The following is a 17,969-nucleotide window of genomic DNA, read 5'->3' on the forward strand; positions in this document are numbered from 1 at the left end:
TGGATATCAGTACAACTAAGGAGAATAAAATAAATAATCCAAATCCGGTCCAGATCTGTGGGCAACTGATATACCAATAGCATCAAAGTACAACTCCCAGCTCCATTATCTGGTCTAAATGAAATACAGTGAGCAAATGCACTTCTGATCTCTCTTATTAGTCCCATTTGTTAAAATGCTGTATTATTTACAGCTCTGCACAGAATGAGGAAATGGCCTTAGAATTCTATCTTAAAAGCAAAATGATTGTAAAAACTGTAGTGGCTTTGTGAGCTTATCTAACGGCAGGGTTTTTGCAGGGGTCCAACTGTATCAACATCCCAGTACCAGGACTTCCCACCCAATTAAAGGTCTCGCCTTGGCAAAAGTAGAAAAATAGTAGATTTCTATCACACTTGGCAGTATTTCTGGTGGAGCTTGTATACATAAGGATTTTGATTCAGCAATTAACACCACTTTGAGGAATGACCCATATAGGCACTAGCCAGTTAACACATTCTTACCTTGAGATGTGAGTCCCAGCTGCAGAACAGCAGCTAAACAACCAGTGGGATTTACAGTGTGATTCATTTGGACACAGCTAGCTGTCTCCCCCATCCGCCCTCCCCCCCCCCCCCAAAAAAAGACAAATTTCATTCTACATTCCACTGACTGTATTGGCTAGACCTCCATTGATTCTTTTAGGATCCCAAGGTGATTTCCTCACAAATGGATGCATGTGTAGACACACTCTAAATGTACGTGTTCAGCCAGTAGGAGGTACATTGCAACAGGACCAGTCACAAGAGTAGAAATCAAAGTTCACAGGCAAGGTTCTCCAACAACATGATATAAGCAATTGTGCAGCTGCAGCCAACTCAGCTTTGATATTTGGTAGCTGTGTCTATATTAGTAAAGTAAATGTACCTGGCACTTTTCTCGAGCACTGGTGCCAGCTGGCACAGGATGGCCCACACCCCAACTATTAAATCCTGTTACTTTCCAGAATATTATGGCAACCTCCAAGCTAACTACTGAAAACAGCTTCTGTTCTGTGCTAATAATCACACTGCGCCCAGGAATTGTTTGGAGTTAGGCATAAGCCAAACTATGTCAAGAACCTTTCTAAAAATTCAGTGGGATACATGATTGGGCTTCACTTTCTCTGAACTTCCCTGGCACAGTTTTAGTTTACTGTTAGAGCTGATGGGTCTTGGATGGCAGTATTAGCAGTCCAGAGGTGATTTTAAAAAGAACTGTCTTTCACTGCAGTTATATTCAAGGACCTGAGGTAGCTAGACAGCAAATTTCAAGTTGAAGATCAAGTAAAGTATTTCCAAGGGAGCTTCCAGCAGTATTTAAAGGCTGAATCAACTCAGGTGAAATCAGGAAGTGCTTAGTTTATTCCTTTGCTGAGATCAAATCACAGGGCCTTGTTGAATGATAGATTATTCAACTAGTGAAATGTAAACTGGGAACATTACCAGGTGCTTACTGGCTAAGAGGTGATTGCAAATGCAGATCCACTGCCATTTAATAATACTTCAGCTCATTACTCACCACAACTCTCTAGTTTTCTGTTCAGAGATTGATGACTGCCATAACGTTTGAGCAACACTTCTGCTCACACCTTTAGAGCTGCAGTGTTGGTTCCTCCTCATCCAGGTGGCTGGCAGGATATCTGTGTGGAAAGTCAGTTATTTGGAGCCTCAGCTTCAAGAGGGGAGGATGAGGAGGGATGCCTATTTATTTCATGGGCCTCCCTCTAAAAAACACATCTGCCACACTTAATAAACCTGTTGTCTCACTTTGAGGCTGAGATCATAGGCTAGATGACCTCTCATAAACCTTTGTTATTAGCCAAAGGCAGGGAGTACAGCTTTTATGCAAGAATGAGGTGGTGTGTTTCTGTATATTTGTGTATTCGTGTGTGTGCAAGTCTTTTCCAAACAAAAGCCACCCTCTGTCATGTTCGAGCCTTGCTTTCGAGGAGGAACTAGACCAGAGAGGACGTGCTGCTGAATGCAGTCACGGAACAGCCCAAGGCTGTAAACCATGCCCGGTGCTGTTGTCAGGAGCAGGTGTATACCTGGCAGCAAATGCTCAGCATTATCTTTTTTGAGGGGCTCTAAAGCTGTCTCTTCATTTCAGCCTGTCTGTTGAGAGACACTGGGTTCCTGGGGCTGGTTTGTGCTGCCAAAGCTTTGCAGGGGTGGGAAAACAGATGGCTTTGTCTGGACTGCAGGCTTGTCCAGGCTAGACTTACCTAGAGTTTTTGATCAGAAATATTTTTGGCACACAGGGACATTTCTGGCAAAAGTAGCACAGGAAATTCTTGTACAATGTGATGGCTCCCTGTCTCAGTCATATCTCAGTCTCCTGGTCACTCTAGCTGAAGTCAGGTATGGTATGTGCAAATGAGGTCTCCTCCTGGAGCTAACATAAGAAAATAAATAAATAAATAAAAACCTTCGTCAAAGCTGAATGAGTCAGATGCACTGCATCTAGCTTGATTCTGATCTATTTTGCCTCTTCTGATCCTCTTCCACTGAGACAAAGAATGGGTGGCCTGTAGGTACATTATTCAATCACTATGGGTGCTTCTGCTGCTGGATGGAGTCCATGGCTGATTAGATGGTGTGCTGGCAAGGTATGAAACTACTTACAGAAACCATGTTAGGAAAGCACTAGTGTTCATATTTCTCAACTGCAGCATCAACATAAAGTAAAGGTCTGCAGTAATTGCCAGTTAATAAAGCTCCTCATATTCTTAAGTGGCCAACAATCAAACTATTCGTGCCAATGAATACCATAATGGAGAGCTTATTAAATTCACATTTTGCTTATATTGCCATAATAAGGAGGTAGCAGTAGGTATATGAGGTTCCCCTCATTTTGAATATTGGAAGGCAAGGAAAGGTTATGTTGGGGAGTGAAGGAGGGTCTAGAAAGAGATGTTACTCAGTCACAGTGGAGGAAAAAAGAACAAGACAGAGAACAAGTGCCTTGAGACCATGCATCACATCTGCTCTAGGGTGACCCAAATCTTCCATGTGCTGGTACTGTGGCACCAGCCTTTGGATCCCCATGCTTCACATAGTCTCGTGTCTGAACTGGCACTCAGACCAGGCACAGCGTCCTGGGACACCAATCTGTAACAACCCCTCCTACCCTCCGTCCCCCATTGGCAACCATCCTCTCCTCACTTTCCAGCCCACCCTCCTACCTGCTCACTCCCTCCCTCCTGCCACCCTCACCCCCTTCCCCATGTTCATTCTCAGTGGTCGTTGCATGTACATGCCTTGGCTCCCTTCGGCTCATTAAGCCCTCTGCCTTGCCTCATGTTTTGACAGGTTTTGTGAGTTTTGACAATCCTGCCAGTGCCCAAGCTGCCATCCAGGCCATGAATGGCTTCCAGATTGGCATGAAGAGGCTGAAGGTGCAGCTGAAGAGGCCAAAGGATGCTAATCGTCCCTACTGAAGGGTTATGGGAAACACTGGATACAAAGCACTAGCACAGGTAACTGCATGGGGAAGGGGGTGTCAGCTGTGGTTGTAGCCTCTCCTTTGTGCTGTAGACCCTCAAAAAGATTCAGCTCTGCAACTCTCTGGCTTCTGCCTTTTCCACTTAGGCCTCTGGCTAGAGCCACACCACACAGACACACACCCACACATAAACCAGGAACTGTTTGTGCCTCATTAGAAAGAGAGACGGAAGGATGCTTAACGAGGGTTCCCCACCCCAGTAGCATCCTGCATCTCTCCAAAGTCTTCCTGGTCACTAGAGGGGAGGCAGCAGCTGTCCTGATTCCCCTTGCTCGGCCAAAGACAGCGTTTCTGGTGGCTGAAGAAAATCAGCAATTAAGCGATGGGACTGGGCTGCAGATTAATCCCAGGTGACTGGACTGGGACAGTGTCTGTCTCAATAGCTCTGTGTTGCAAATGTTTCAAAGCATTCTTCATTCTTCATGCGGTATAGTCTGTATCCAATTTCATCCCAGCATAATAACTATATGTAAATATGTCTCCGTGACAACTAAATAACACCTAATTTCTTTGTTCCCAAACCCAAGAAATTAATAGGAGGATCCATGCTGTCATCTTGTTCAGTTGCTGTTAACTTCTGTGTATAGATAAAACCCAAACAAAGCCAAGGAAGCTCTGCTTGAGTGAGGACCTAGACGTATCCGAATGAGGGTCTCAATGTTAGACTCACGTGCTTTGTGTTGTTGGAAAGGAGACAGCTTGATACTACCAGGAAACTTCGAAAACATGTAACAGTGTCAAAAATATCAGAAGCAGCAGCTTGTTTCATTGGAATTTCAGCCTATTAGCAATAACAAAAATGGAGATGTTTCCAAAAATGGAAACATTTTCCACTGCTGACTGGCCTTTCCATTAGATAATTCTTTGAGAAATTAAATATATAAAATGTACGTGTTTGCTGCAGAGATGGCAAGTCTCTCTGCTGTTACAGCCATTCCATACCAGAGATTCCCCAACAAACCCAGCACTTGGGGTCACCCTAAGCTGCAACGAGCATTTTACATTCCTAAATTAGTGACAGAGAGATGGGTTAGGTAAGCTTTCTAGGCCATTATGACCATAACATCTAAGATTTAGTGATTTTAATTCAGGCCTTTTTGACACACTTACAGTTCAGGCAGAAAGTCCCCATCTTCAGCCCTCCCAAAGAACTATGAACTGATCCAATTTTCCACTGGTATTTCTAGTATCTTTGAAAATACCTTACTGTGGTCTTCAGAGCAGTATCCTTTCTATTGAGAATTAAGGAATGGGATTAAAATGTCTTTGAAAGAGGTTCTGCACTGAACAAAACATGGAGCAGACTAAGAAAACTTCCAATAAATGTATTAGGTGCATGTGCTAATTTCAAAGGGGCTTTTAGTACCTCTCTGGCAACAATGACTCAAGATACAACTTCCATAGTCCAGAATATCCTTTATATGTGACTATACGAAGATAATTTTCAATGCAATTTCCTCTTCACATACCTCTTTTCTTTTCCTTGCTTTTGACAAGGCTTCTTGGAAGCTTGAAACCAAAATATGCTTCCATATTGAAATGCTTTTTGCTTCATCACACTGGCTTTTTTACTGCAGGTTTTGCTCAGAAGCGTTGGGAGAGAGCGGGAGATGCATGCATGATGCTATTTTGTTAAAGCAGGGACTGTCTTTTCGGGGGAGATTTTCAGTAGCACCTGCAAAGGGATGAAGGAACACATGTATCTCCCTAGTTGTTTGGCACCAAGAAATAGCTTTATATTGTAGCGTAACTGTGAACACTGAGGATATGCTTGTTTCTTATGGTTGTGCAAGAAAGTGCAAGGCTGTATACTCCAGTGTTGTTGAAGATCCATAGGTAAGAGTTTGTGGTGTTTTCCGTATCATGGATCAGCATGAAGTGCTCCAGGTCTAGCTTTTCATAACCAGGCTGACTTTGAGGTCTTAGCTTGTTTCCGCCCAAAAAATCTCTCAGTAATAGGACTAGGATTTATTGGTTTGTTTTTTTTATTGTTTGTTTGTTTTTTGTTGTTTGTTTGTTTTCCCAATAAATCATACAAAAAGGAATCAGCTGGTAAGATGGCAATAAAATTTCAAATCTCTCTCCTAGAGCATTTTTTTTTAATCTGCTTATCCAAAGCATGAGAAAAATCTTGAGTAGTTGTCTATATTTAGAAAGTCCTTTAGCTTTCCAGGCTTTTACTTTGTTTTTAATGCTCCAGCCAAATCATTTCAGTTGTTACCACCAGACTACTTACATCCTCTGCCTCTATCAGAGGTACAGAGAGTCCCTGTCAAAATGTAGTAAATGCAGCTCAAAGGTCCTTATTCTCTTTTAGACTCCCCCCTTGATGAACCTATTGAAGGAGCTGAAGAGGTACCTGTCTTGTAGCAGGAGGGAGTTATCCAGGAAGAAAATTTCGCTTGGGGGTTTTTGTGGTTTTGGTTGGGGTTGTGGTGTTCATTTTTGTTTTTGTTTTTGTTTTTTGTATCTAACAAAAGGGATTAGTCAAGTGTATGTGGCCCTGGAGGGCACTGAAGGAGTGTATGTATCCCAAGGAAGGTTCTGATTTAGCATGGGAGGTTGTCAGGTCAGACTGAAGAGGACATTTAGTGACAGGCATGGGTAGTCAAAAGTTCAGAAGGGCTTAGATACAGATCTCTCTTTAGCTTACTTGCTTTCCAGTGCTAGGAGGCATCCATACCGGCACCCCAGAAGCAAACACAGGATTTTTAGTCATGATGGCCCAATACAAAGCAGTTTCCAGTCAGGGCACAGGGCTAACCCCTCAGTAATTAGCCCTATTTAGAGGTGGGTCAGTTGTCCTTGGCTCAGCACAGTGTTATTGTACCCCATGGCTGGTTTCATGTGCAGCCTACAGTCAGCCACCAAATATCACTGGGAGTCTCTTGACACACCTCCTCAGTAGACAGTAGCATTAATGCAACAATAAGTTTCCTAAAACCACTAGGGTACAAGCCAGCTGAGTCCATGGGCACAGATATCTACTGCAAGGCTAGAAAACAGGTAGCTCCCTTAACTGGAAGAAACACAATAACTCCTGTATGTTTTTTATCTTCTTTTACTTTGGTCACAGCTCTTCAAAGTCCTTAGTTCCAATCTGAAGCATGTGAACAACCATATTGACATCAGGGCAATTACTCATGTGCTTCAAGAGTATGCTCAAGAAACTTTTTCACTGAGGATTTTCTAAGAAAAAGCTTTGTTTTAACGAACTCCTTTCCAAAAATAAGAAGCTGCCAACAAAAAACTCAGGCAGCACCCAGTTTGATGTAATCCATCAGAGTGTTTTTTCTCAACCAAGAAAGAAAGATATTAGCTCCATTTTAATTATACATGCACTTTTTTGTTTTTTTTTTAACTTATAAATCTCCCTTTTGGGACACAAGCAGTCTAGGCCACAGTGATTTGAAGTCTTTTGTCTTCCTTGCAAGTGCTCTAAAGTTGCTGTCAAATACTGAAAGGGTCTCTGTGATGTGGCAGATAAGCCCACAAGCTGCTTCAAGCAAAGCCCTGAAGAATTCAGATAGCAAAACATTTCCAAAATGGCCACCTCTGTTCTCTTTTTTCTTTATAATTAAAGAGGTGGTTATAGCAGGGGAAAAAATAATATATATATATATATGTAAGAATGGGGTTGGGGGAGCAGAAAGCAAAAGAAAGAGGATCATTTGAGGCAACTCTGCCAAAATCAGTATATTATATTATAATTCCCCCCTTAGGATCAGAAAGCAAAGATTCAGAGGCACTTCGTGTGTCTTTCAGATAGCAAATGCATGAAATAATGAAGAAATAAAAATACTGAAACCCACAGCTCACTTGGGTGGCCATTCCCAAGAGCCCTTAGGTACCCTGCAGTATGTCTAAATTGCAGTTGCACATAAGAACAGTGAAAATCCTGTCCATTCCCCTTCTGTGGCTCTGTTTCAGTCACTGGTTGTTAGCAAATTTTCCACCTCAGGTACACTGCTGTTGAAGTTTTATTTAAAGCTAAAGATGGAGAGATGTTTGGATGGATCTAACCTGGAGCACTGACTGTTGTGAAACTGAGTGATACAAAGTGAGTGTGAGTGAGACAAACTGAGAGAGGTGCAAATGAGGCAGAAGAGAGAAAAAAAAAGAAAAAAAAAAAAACGGTCATCAGTAAGATTTTTTTATAAGCTGCTCTCGTAAGAAGAGTAGTGTCAAATCATTAAAAGAATGCATTGTCCAGGCAACCTGCTTCTCCAAAATTCCAGAGGAAATAACGTAGGCCAAAGTTTGAATACAAAATAAAAGATGTTCAGATCCTCCCTCACAGCTTTCTGAACATGTACTGATGTGTGGCTTATTGTAGAACATGTGAGATGCTTGTTTCTGCAGCTGGCTGGAATAGGTGATGTGGTGTTTTTTTTCCCATAGGAAATGCCATTTTTTCCATTGGCATATATATGCTATTAAACCAAATAGGTAAACTTTGCATTTTGAATTTTCTGTTCTTTGATAAGAGAAAGAACAAAACCAAAAAAACTCATTTTAAAGTAATCAGACATTAGCAGCCAAAAATCAAACAAAGAAGCAAAATTCCAATCATTCCACTCATGACAAAAAAAATAATGTAAAACGTAAATGGAACATTTATGGCTTTCTCCTTTTGTCATTTCAGATAGCTTCAATGCAAAGTCAAATGGAAGTGTACTTTTTACTGAATTTTGGGTTGCTTATCCCTCTCAGATATGCTTGTATAACCTCCAGTGAGAGGCTGTTCTGCAGCTGCATTGATCTCACTGTTGCCTGCTAGGCTCTTCATCTTGAGATTCAGACTAAATATCCTTTATCAGGACCTAATCCCATTTCTTGTAGTTATGCCTCCTACAATCATGCTAACCAATTCCTCTTCCTCCTGCACAGATTATTGTCATTTCCCTCCTTTAGTCATCATTTAGATCATTTAGGACTTGCTTACATTATGGAAATTTGCACTAGCATAATTACATCAAAACAGTACTCTAGCACAAGCTTTAATATAAGTGAATAAAGTGGGAATGAAATCAGCACAGCTTCATTTGGGAAAGTCTGTTTAGGTACTGGAAAAACATCAGCTCAGCCAATTTTTTTCTTTGGATTACTTTTCCTCTTAATTTCCACTGACAAATGTGATTAAATTAAACGTCCCTCACAGTGTGTTTGTAACCCAAACTTCACACTGTTGGGTGCGTATGTGAGAGAATGGAAGTGAATGTAACTGGGGGAGTCTGAAACAAAACTGTTTAAGGTGTTTGCAAAACCGACAAGAAAACCTTTTACTTTTCAGGTTACTTTTCATTTTTAACCTGTCTGCCCATTTAAATTGCTAATAACTTTATTATGGTAAAATTCTCATGTCTGTTCTATAAACCACAGTTTCAATACCAGAGCATGCAAAATCCCATTTGCTAATTATTGTAGTTATTCTAAGATTGGCACACAATATAATGCACTGATGGAAAACGACAATAATTAATTACTGCATTTACTGCAAAATTACAATCAGTAATTACTACTCTGAGACTGAATTCCATTCAGCAATATTTGGAACTTGTTCTTCCTCAAAGCAGGGCAGCTTTTCAGGAGTATTGCTGTGTTTGCATCTAAATGAGTCCATGTAGGTCACTAACGGATCCGCACTGTTTGTCATGGGAGTGATAGAGCAGCACAATGCAATACCATAACACTTGCCTTCAGTTCAGAGCATGAATTCTTCATTAAAACCCATGTCCCCATTTTTTTTTTGAATGTTAGATAATGCAATTATTTCAAAATTAAATAATAGATATGAAAGCAACCTCCCAGTTCTCATCCCACTGTGATACAGTTTGTCCTGATGCTCTAAAGTAAACTTCCTGAGGCTTTTGAGAACTTCTCCCAATGACACAGGCAGCAAGCAGCCTGCTGAGCTGTCCCTGCTGTGGAAAGGCCAGGACCTTGGTATGGTTGTGCCACATTTGAGGGCTTCCAACAGGAAAACCCCAAAGCCCCAGCATTGACTGGGAGTGGGAAGGGATGCTATATGCAGCCCCTTGAGCAACAAGATTACTACAGCATCTCGTATGGACCACATCATGCCCACCAGCTGGGTAGGGCAGATTTAGAGCCTCCCCATGCTAATTCCTTCAGTTAATGGCAGCTGCAGTCACCATAAGGCAGTAGGCTCTGAAGAAACTTTTTCATTAGGTTCAGCCAGCACAAAGATTTGCTGGGCCGGTACACACGGGACTGCAACTTGAAGAAAAACTGGAAAATTTATGCAAAAGAGTAGATGTTTTAAGGAGCAATGATTTGAAACAAGAGCCAGAGATGGAAAAACACAGGATGGCAAAAACATAGCCAAAATATCTGCTCCAGCAGCAGCAAACTTTGACAGAATAGGTATAAAGAGAATAAGAGGGGGGAAAGACCCAGGATGAGAGAGTCATTGAAAAATTCAGGATGACATTTAAAAACAAGCATGGTCATTTTCCTACAGGGTCTTAAAATAAGGGACACACCAGCAAATTATTTTGATACTAGGGCACTGGGGAGAGCAGTACCTGCTAATGAGTGGACAGGAAAGAAGCGTGTTGTCAGTTCGCAAACACAAGTACCTAGGGAGAGAGCAAAGGGCAAGTCATTCAAACCTCAACGTAAGAGACCATAAGGTCTAGGACTTCAGGCAAGAGATGTTCTTCTTAGATGTCCCTGTGCTTCATAAGCATGAAGACTAATAGGTCTGCCTTTGGTGAGCTTAACTGAAAGAAAACATCAGCATTGTGAAGATGCTTCTTTGTCCAGATAAAGGCAGTATGGATGGTACAGGCTGAAGGCAGGGCACAGCACTCCAGCCCTAAGGAAAAGTAAACTATCAGAGAAGGTTAATGTGAGAAACTGGAAACTCCTGATAAAGTCAAAGTTACAAGTCAGCTCCAACACATGGTTCACAGGACTCAGGTCACTTGTGTAGCATTGATCGGTAGGCTGAAAATGATCTGATCTTTTTGCTACTGACCTTTCAGAGCTACTGCAGAACCATGAATTGAAGCTGTATGGGGTAGTGTTTGGCACTTACATGGTAGGTATAAAGGAAAGGGAGGCTAAAAATCTCCATGAAATTTACTCTGCAGGGGAATACTGCTACAGGAGCTGGCAAGAATCTTAATAAGGGGTTGCAGAGTGCTCCATCAATGTGAGCACCTTAAATTGATGTCCTTATGGTTTGGAAGGCATATACAATCAGCTGCACTAGAACACTGTTTCTCATTCCCACAGTTATATCCAGTGATATATCAAATGCAATAATTGCATATTTGAATAATTCATGGGTGCAGTAACTTTGGCCAGATACAAGTGAATATCAGAACTCTGGTCTCGGAAGTGTTTGATTCAGCTGCAGCAGAGAATTGAAGGCTTACAGTGCAAACACTGTTTCTCAGGTGTCTTTCATCCTGCCCTGTTACTGTAATTAGAGAAAAGACAGGTTTTATTTCAAATTGGTCATTTTTCCACTTATCTGAACTTCATCCAACCCTTTTGAAAGGGTTTCCCAACCAAGAAGTGCAGTGAATGAAAACTCAATGCTCTTTCCAGAAAGGTACTAACCACAGCCATGATCAGGTGAAGCTCTCAGGCACCTGCTTCTCTGAAGTCCTTGGAGTGACACCGACGTGTGGCAGCCAAGGATCCAGGCATACTATAGCCTATTTAACTGTAAACCGTCTCCTGGCAGAACTATTTAAATCACTTGCAGTTCTGGAGGGAGATGCAGTGTCACTCTCCTGTCTGCTCTGGTGCTTTTAGAGCAGAGAGCCTAAGGAATGAACATGCCTCCAAACACATCCCTGTGGCTTATTTTAAAAACCCCATTTTATGACAATGATTTACAAGAGAAATTCTCTTGCCATCCCATGAAAGCTGTGGTTGCACACTCAAGTGATTCTCTTTAGAAAAAAGATTTCTCCCATTAGTGGTAGAGATGTTCTCCCTCCCTGCCTCTTCAAATCTCCCCTTTTTCCTGTGCAAGACACATCCAGCAGCTGCTCTGTCTGAAGTACCCGTCCCATGCCGAGATGGGTGATTGCTCATTCAGCATGACTGTCTGTGTTTCCCAGCTGCCTCATGCTTTCTCCCAGCAATGAAACGGAGCTGGAACAGTCTTTCCTCCTTGAATTGAAAAGCAACTTTCACTTCAAGTCTGGGAAATATACTATTTTCAAGCCTGGAGCAGCTCTTTAAAATCCTCATAGCAAGGAGATGGCTGCCTTTGAGACTTCTGGCTGTGTGAGGCCCAGTCCTTGAAGCCAGCAGACACCTTTTGGATGATTTGGGTGAGCTGTGCACCAGGACCCTGGTTGCCATGATAGAGTGCTGTAATACAAAGCAGATTGTAAATACAAACCCTAAACAGCAGATTTTGCAAAAAGAAAATAGGTTTTCCTTGCCTTGATATCTAAGGACTGGGAAGCCACTGGGCCAGTTTCTGAGCCCAGTGTGAACATCATGAAACCCACAGGTTTCAGATTTGTCTTTGCTGGATAAGATTGGCTTTTTTCCTCCCCTCTTGAGGAGACATCTCCAGTCATTGGCAGATGTGGCATCCCGTCTCCTGTGACATATGACAAGTGAATGCACTCCATGCTCTTTATTTCCCTCTGTGCGTTCTCCTTGCACAGCACACATTGCTCCACCACTGTAGACAGGGTGCTGCGAAGGGGAGCCAGGCAGGCAGTACAACTGCTCTAGGAAACTGGGATCTTACATGTTAGTTCTTCAGAGATTTGTTGCATTCAGAAGAGGGGAGGGGTTGTATTTGAGGGTTTTCTGTCTTCTTCTCAGCTTACAAGTGCATTACTCAGTAAAAAATAAAACGTGTTAAACAAAATCCCACCAGGAATTCATACAGGTCTTTTTCCTGTTCCCCACTAATACCAGTGTAATGCAATTTAGAGACAGGTGCACAGATCCTGATCAGAAGTAATGGAGTACTGCGCTCCTGGAGAAGCATTCCTAAACTTAAACCTGAATGCAGGCATGAAATCCTCAGCAGATGGCTTTGTTGAGAAGCTTGCTCAAGGACTGTTAGCAATGGCACATGGATTGGCACCATGGTTGGCTGTGGGGCCTTTTCTCTTTCAGAAAAGCCCCACTTTCTGACAGTCTGGCTTGTGGCACTCATCAGAGATTCCTGGAAGTAAGTTCTGGGTGTTATGTAGGATTAAAATGAAAGCAATTTCTTCCTTCAGAAACAGTGTAGAATGAGTTGCACTGAGGATCAAAGGTAGCTCTGGAAATGTTGGGCCTTCCTTCAGCTGGGGAAAAAAAAAAAAAAAAAGATTTAATGGAACAATAATGATTTGTGCCAAGTAAAGATCTGTTGTGGGATTTGGCCACTTACAGTCAGGGAGTAGAAATCTTCTGCTTTTCTCTTCTGATCTTTCTCAGTGCCTCTGTAATTTTTCCCCAAGTTATGTGTGCTCAGTATGTTCTGTCGATGTGAGAAGTGGTAATGTCACTCTGCTAGGAGTTTTATGGTTCACAGAAGGTAGGATTTGTATTGAGATAGACAGATAGATGGATGCCTGGTGCCTGAACACAACATTTTACAGAGATTGACCCAAAATTTTCAACACTAAAATCCCAAGCCATAAACTGAGGAAACTTCTGTCTGGGAGATTTCAGAAGGGTTTTATCCCTTTTCTCTGACTCATACACTACCTTAAGCCTTTAAAAGCATACCATCCCTGTCCTTTTGCCCAAAAAACTGGAGAAGATCAGAGTAAAGAAGGATCAATAGGAAATAAGCAGTCTACATTTTCTCAGGTGTCAATGGAGAAGAGGTCAGGTGTTGCACACTAGGCAGAGAAGAATACATGTTTGGGGGGGGTTAGTGTGTGTTCAGGTAAAGATCATACATTGTGAAAAAGGAGAAGGTGAATCCTGTTGCCCATGCAGCGGGTAGACACAGGAAAGGTTGTGGTGATACATCCTGTCAAGGATGCTCAGGCCACACTAAGATCTGGGCTCTCTCTGTACGTCAGGGGGATATGGAGAGGAGCAGAAGCACCAGCTGATGGGAACAGTAGGGACACCACCCTGCCAAGCTGCCTGCAGAGCCTGGAGCTGCCTCCTAATGAACGCGAGCGGCTGGTCACAACTGGAAGCGAGCTGTTCCCCATTTGTTTGTGCTCCGCAGAGTGGCGGGGATCCGCTCTTCATCAGAATAATCCAATTGAACAAAATGATTCATATTAGCAGGCACATCTGTCTGAGGCCAGAGCAGAACCCTGGTGTTAGTTTAATAAATGGCGTTCATTAAACTCAGCTGAAAATATAATCTGGAGAGACTGATGGGGTGAACAGAGCAAAGAATAAGCAAAAGGAGTTAGCAATTATCAGATGTCATTTGTTCTACTGGTACCACGGAATTGGGGCTTGTTTGCTGAAATCTTAATTTCATTTCACTGAGGTAGAATCCATCAGAGAAGCTTGCGCTGCAGCTATGATTCCTGATTCTCAGGCCTTGGTAGGGAACAGGACATTTTTCTTTTCCCCTTTTCTGCCAAACAGAGTCTCTTGCAGAGCAAGTGTACGCACCAAAGGAGCACAGAGAGTCCAGGGACAGGCAACGTGGAGGAAGCATCCTTTCCTTTGCCAATAAAAGGCTGCTAAATTCCCTGTGCTGCAGTGCAGAGAGCACGGGAAGAGCCTTCAGAAAGAGATCCTCAGCACCAGTCTGAGCATGTAGATACTCCTAGATTGTCTGTCATCTCTTCAACATAGGAAGGGGGTTTGTACATGCTCCTCATTTGGATTCTGGAGTGTTTTACACTCTGTAGGTGCCAGCGGAAATGACTCTGCAAAGGCTGAGATCTTCTTGGTTGTTGGGTCAGGGAAGCTCCAACCAGCTGTGACCAGGACGGCCAGCCCAGCAGACTCAGCAGCATTTCATGGAGCACAGGGCAGGATGCACAGGCCCTGAGGAGCTCACAGCAGCCCCCATGTTCAGAGAACAGCCCTGATGGTCCCAGGCTGCCTCCTTAAGGCACAGCTCACACCCCACTGCCAGCTCAGTGAGTTGCTTGGCATTAGCATTCCTGGCCATACATCTTCACATGAAACACTGAATCCAGAGGGTCTGCTCTTGGGAGAGAGAGCTGCCATTCCCATTTCCCGTTGAGCAGAGACAGGCTTCTTGGGCCTGACTCACAGCAATTTATGGTCAGCACTTGAAGATTGGCTGGACAAGCTGTTTTTTGCAAGTTGTATTTGTTTGGTTTAGTTTTAACTTCTCCCCACAGGTATTCAAATGGTCTTTGGTGTGCTCCAGAGGACGGCAAGAAAGGCTTTTATATTTATAGACTTGCCAGGGCAGTGCTCAAGTCCCAGCCAGTCAGAAAAAATCAAAAGAATAATGGAGGAGAAGGGAAACCTTGACCTCATAAGCTTTCAGCGTTGATTAGTTTGTTGGTGTCAGGAACCTTTTCTTGTTCGGGGCAGACTAGCTGTGAAATGATTTTTTTTCCCTTCTCTTTAATCTGTCTCCTGTATTCCCATGGGGAAGGAGGAGCCAGTACCTGCCTTCCTGGAGCCCTGCTTCAGAGCAAGCAAGTGAACGGACCAGCAGCAAGGGGATGGGTTCTTTTTTCAGAGACTCATCTTCTCAATGTGCCCTTTGGCAAGAGGCTGAGCACCTTCAATTTCCCTCAAAATTGTCTGGGAATCAATTGCAGACATGAGCTGTTCCAGAGCTGGTCAGAGGTTGTTCCTGCCCTGTAGAGTATGGGAGAGGGAGAGAGGGTTGAAGAGATGGAATTGTCTTTCTGACATTTGTCGTAGACCCCACATTCACTAGCACCCACACCCATGGAGGTGGGTGAGACATGCACACCATCCCACGCTACCCCACCACCAGTCCTCACTCAGGTAGATCCCCAGCCCTTGGGCACTGGAGGAGCATAAAGATTAGGTTAACACAAGGCTGTCATCTTTATGAGATCGGTGAGAAATTTGTTGAATTCATTGCAGCGCAGAAATCCTACTCATGTGACATCATGATGGCCCATGTAAAATGAGCTCATTGGTCTCAGCTTTGTTCCTCCCAAGCACATCCACATAACACACAAGCCTCAGTTGCTACCGAAGCTAACAAGTGCATTTGAGAGCTGAGAAATGGAAGAAGGAAGAGACCTGAGAACAGCTTGCATCCCTCCCTAAATATATTGCCTAATGAAAGCTCTCACTGCCAAAGTCCATTTGTGGTCGCCTTTCACAATGTCTTTGTCACATTGGCAGTAAAAATGTAAATTAAAAAAATAAAAAAATAACAATAAAAAAAGAGATATATAGACTATAGTCTTAGAAATAAAAAGTAAGCATTAATCCTTTCTGCAGTTCTTCTGAGGCCCATAGACAAAATTTCAGGACCTCAGATGACTACAGTATTTTTCTAAATACCAAACCAATGAGACCGTTAATATTAACATTAGGTAATGAAATTACCCAGCTAGGATGCAAGGCTAGGGCATTGGACATCCCTCTACGGCTCATGGTCATAGCCACACTTAAGCCTCCAGCTGCAGCAAGATAAGCTGGAGAGGTTTCCACCTCCAGCTGCGCAGTGTCTCCCCCCCTCACCTTGCTCCTGCCAGCTAAATGTCTCGTGCAGTAGCCTCCTGGCATGTTTAAAGTCAGCTAGACCAGAAATGACCTCCTGTTTGAGCCATTTAAGACACACAGGTTGATTCTAAATAAAATGGGTTGAATGGAGCGATCCCATGCACAGGGGCAGAGCTAAAGGGGTCCGGCCTTGTGGTTCAGCTCTCTGAGCTCAGGGGTGGTAGCAATCCCGGCCAGCACAGCAGCTGCAGGCACAAGGGGACAGGCATCTTTAGCATGGGCTGTCTGAGGTGACAGTGAATCGGAAACCCAAAGGGCTGAAACTGATCACACTCTTCACTGAATGCAAGTGGAATTTGGAGTTTATTTTCAATAACTTTTCAAAGTACATTGAACCAGCCACCATAGGAAATAGGAATGAAGAAATCAGCACGCTGCTTCTCACTGCTTTCAAAAAAAGTTGTTTTGCTTTGGATTTTTTCTAAATTCTCAGAGAAAAAGTTTTGATTATTTTCTTAGCAATCATAGAGTTTGACTGATCACCTGCATTTTCAACCAAGAAAGGCTTTGAACAAAAACGTGATCCAGCTCTGAATTAGAACCATATAAATACCTCAGCTAAAGCGGTGAAATGAGTCACATACGTAAGTCACATACATCAGTCACATACATAAGTGTTTTCAGAATCAAATTCTGAGATACTAAAATTTGCCAAGAGCTGTGAATTCTTCAGATGCAAACTGATCCAACTATATGGAGGGATTCCTGTTCTATCTTTCTCAAACTTAAAGTTATCTCCTTAGTGAAAGTAGCCTTTTTCAGAAACATCTTATAGAATGTGGCTTCAGGAAGGTTTTTTTTAACAAAAAATTAATAACATTTAATAATTAATAGAACTATGTAAGCTTATTGAGTCATCCTGGGCTTTAATCAATTTGAAATATTTGGGGCACCAATTTCCACCTTACTGCTCCTCGCTGGAGGTGCATTAGAGTTTTAGTGCAATTAAAACGAAGCAGGAAATATTTTTAGCTAATTGCACTGTGCACCTTGAAGGTAATTTGAAGCTGCAGGCAAAAAAAATAAAATATCAGAAGGAGTAATTGAGTGTTGCAAGCTGGGAGTATGTGTTCCTGGCTGCATTCTGATTTGGAGGGAGTCAGAGGCTAGGAGAGGTGCTGAGAAGACTTGGCAGAAGATGGGTAAAGTCTCAGTCCCAGGGAATGGTCCCGGGGAAGCGGACCCATGAGGGCTGAGGCTGCATGGGATGTGCTGTAGGGTACAAGTCCTGCCTTGCAGGGCTGGGGCTGCCTCTGAATGCACGTGGGTGTTTGCTGCCCTCAAGCAGTCTTGCATGACCGTGGGGCACAAGGTGTCCCTGCCACCCCACATTGGGGACCTGTGCCAGGGGCTTCAGCTGGGAGGAGAGCTGGGGGTCTCCTCATTTCCTGGCCACAATGCCACATGAGCACCCTGCAGCAACTGCATCCTGCTCCTGGTGAGGAGTTACAGATAAAATTCCTCATCCCCAGGCTGGCTGGCAGCTGTGACTTATTGTGTCTCACTCAAGCCCCAGGTAGGGTGTATCAGGCAACCTGCCTGGAGGTTACTATCAGGGTAACCCTGCCTGCTGAGATCCAGGGGCTGAGCTTGGTTAGGGCTCTTGAGATCATCCCAGGAGGTGCTGTTGTCTGGTGGGAAGAAAGGAAAAGGGGGTGTGAGCGTTGCTTCCCTACCTAACCCTCAGCAGCAAGAAAGGGAGAGTGAGGCATTGGGTCCATCGGCATTTTGATAAGCTCTTGTCAATCTATGGAGAGAGAAAAGCAGAACCAGCAGAG

At 43.2% G+C, this 17,969-nt stretch overlaps 1 protein-coding gene across 20 annotated transcripts in view; it reads left to right on the forward strand.

Moving 5' to 3' along the window:
* CELF4 (CUGBP Elav-like family member 4) overlaps nucleotides 1–17,969 on the forward strand; it is a 697,696-nt gene that overhangs the window by 668,690 nt on the left and 11,037 nt on the right. For all 20 annotated transcript variants that reach the window (XR_013943234.1, XR_013943235.1, XM_080573161.1 and 17 more), the window contains exon 12: nucleotides 3,333–3,499. Coding sequence is in view for 18 of the 20 variants with exons in the window: in XM_080573161.1 (XP_080429287.1) it covers nucleotides 3,333–3,460 (128 nt within the window). In the remaining 2 variants the exon portion in view is untranslated. The remainder of the gene's footprint in view (nucleotides 1–3,332; nucleotides 3,500–17,969) is intronic.

This window comes from Anser brachyrhynchus (genome assembly GCF_964034855.1).
Source record: "Anser brachyrhynchus genome assembly, chromosome: Z".
NCBI classification, from domain to species: domain Eukaryota; kingdom Metazoa; phylum Chordata; class Aves; order Anseriformes; family Anatidae; genus Anser; species Anser brachyrhynchus.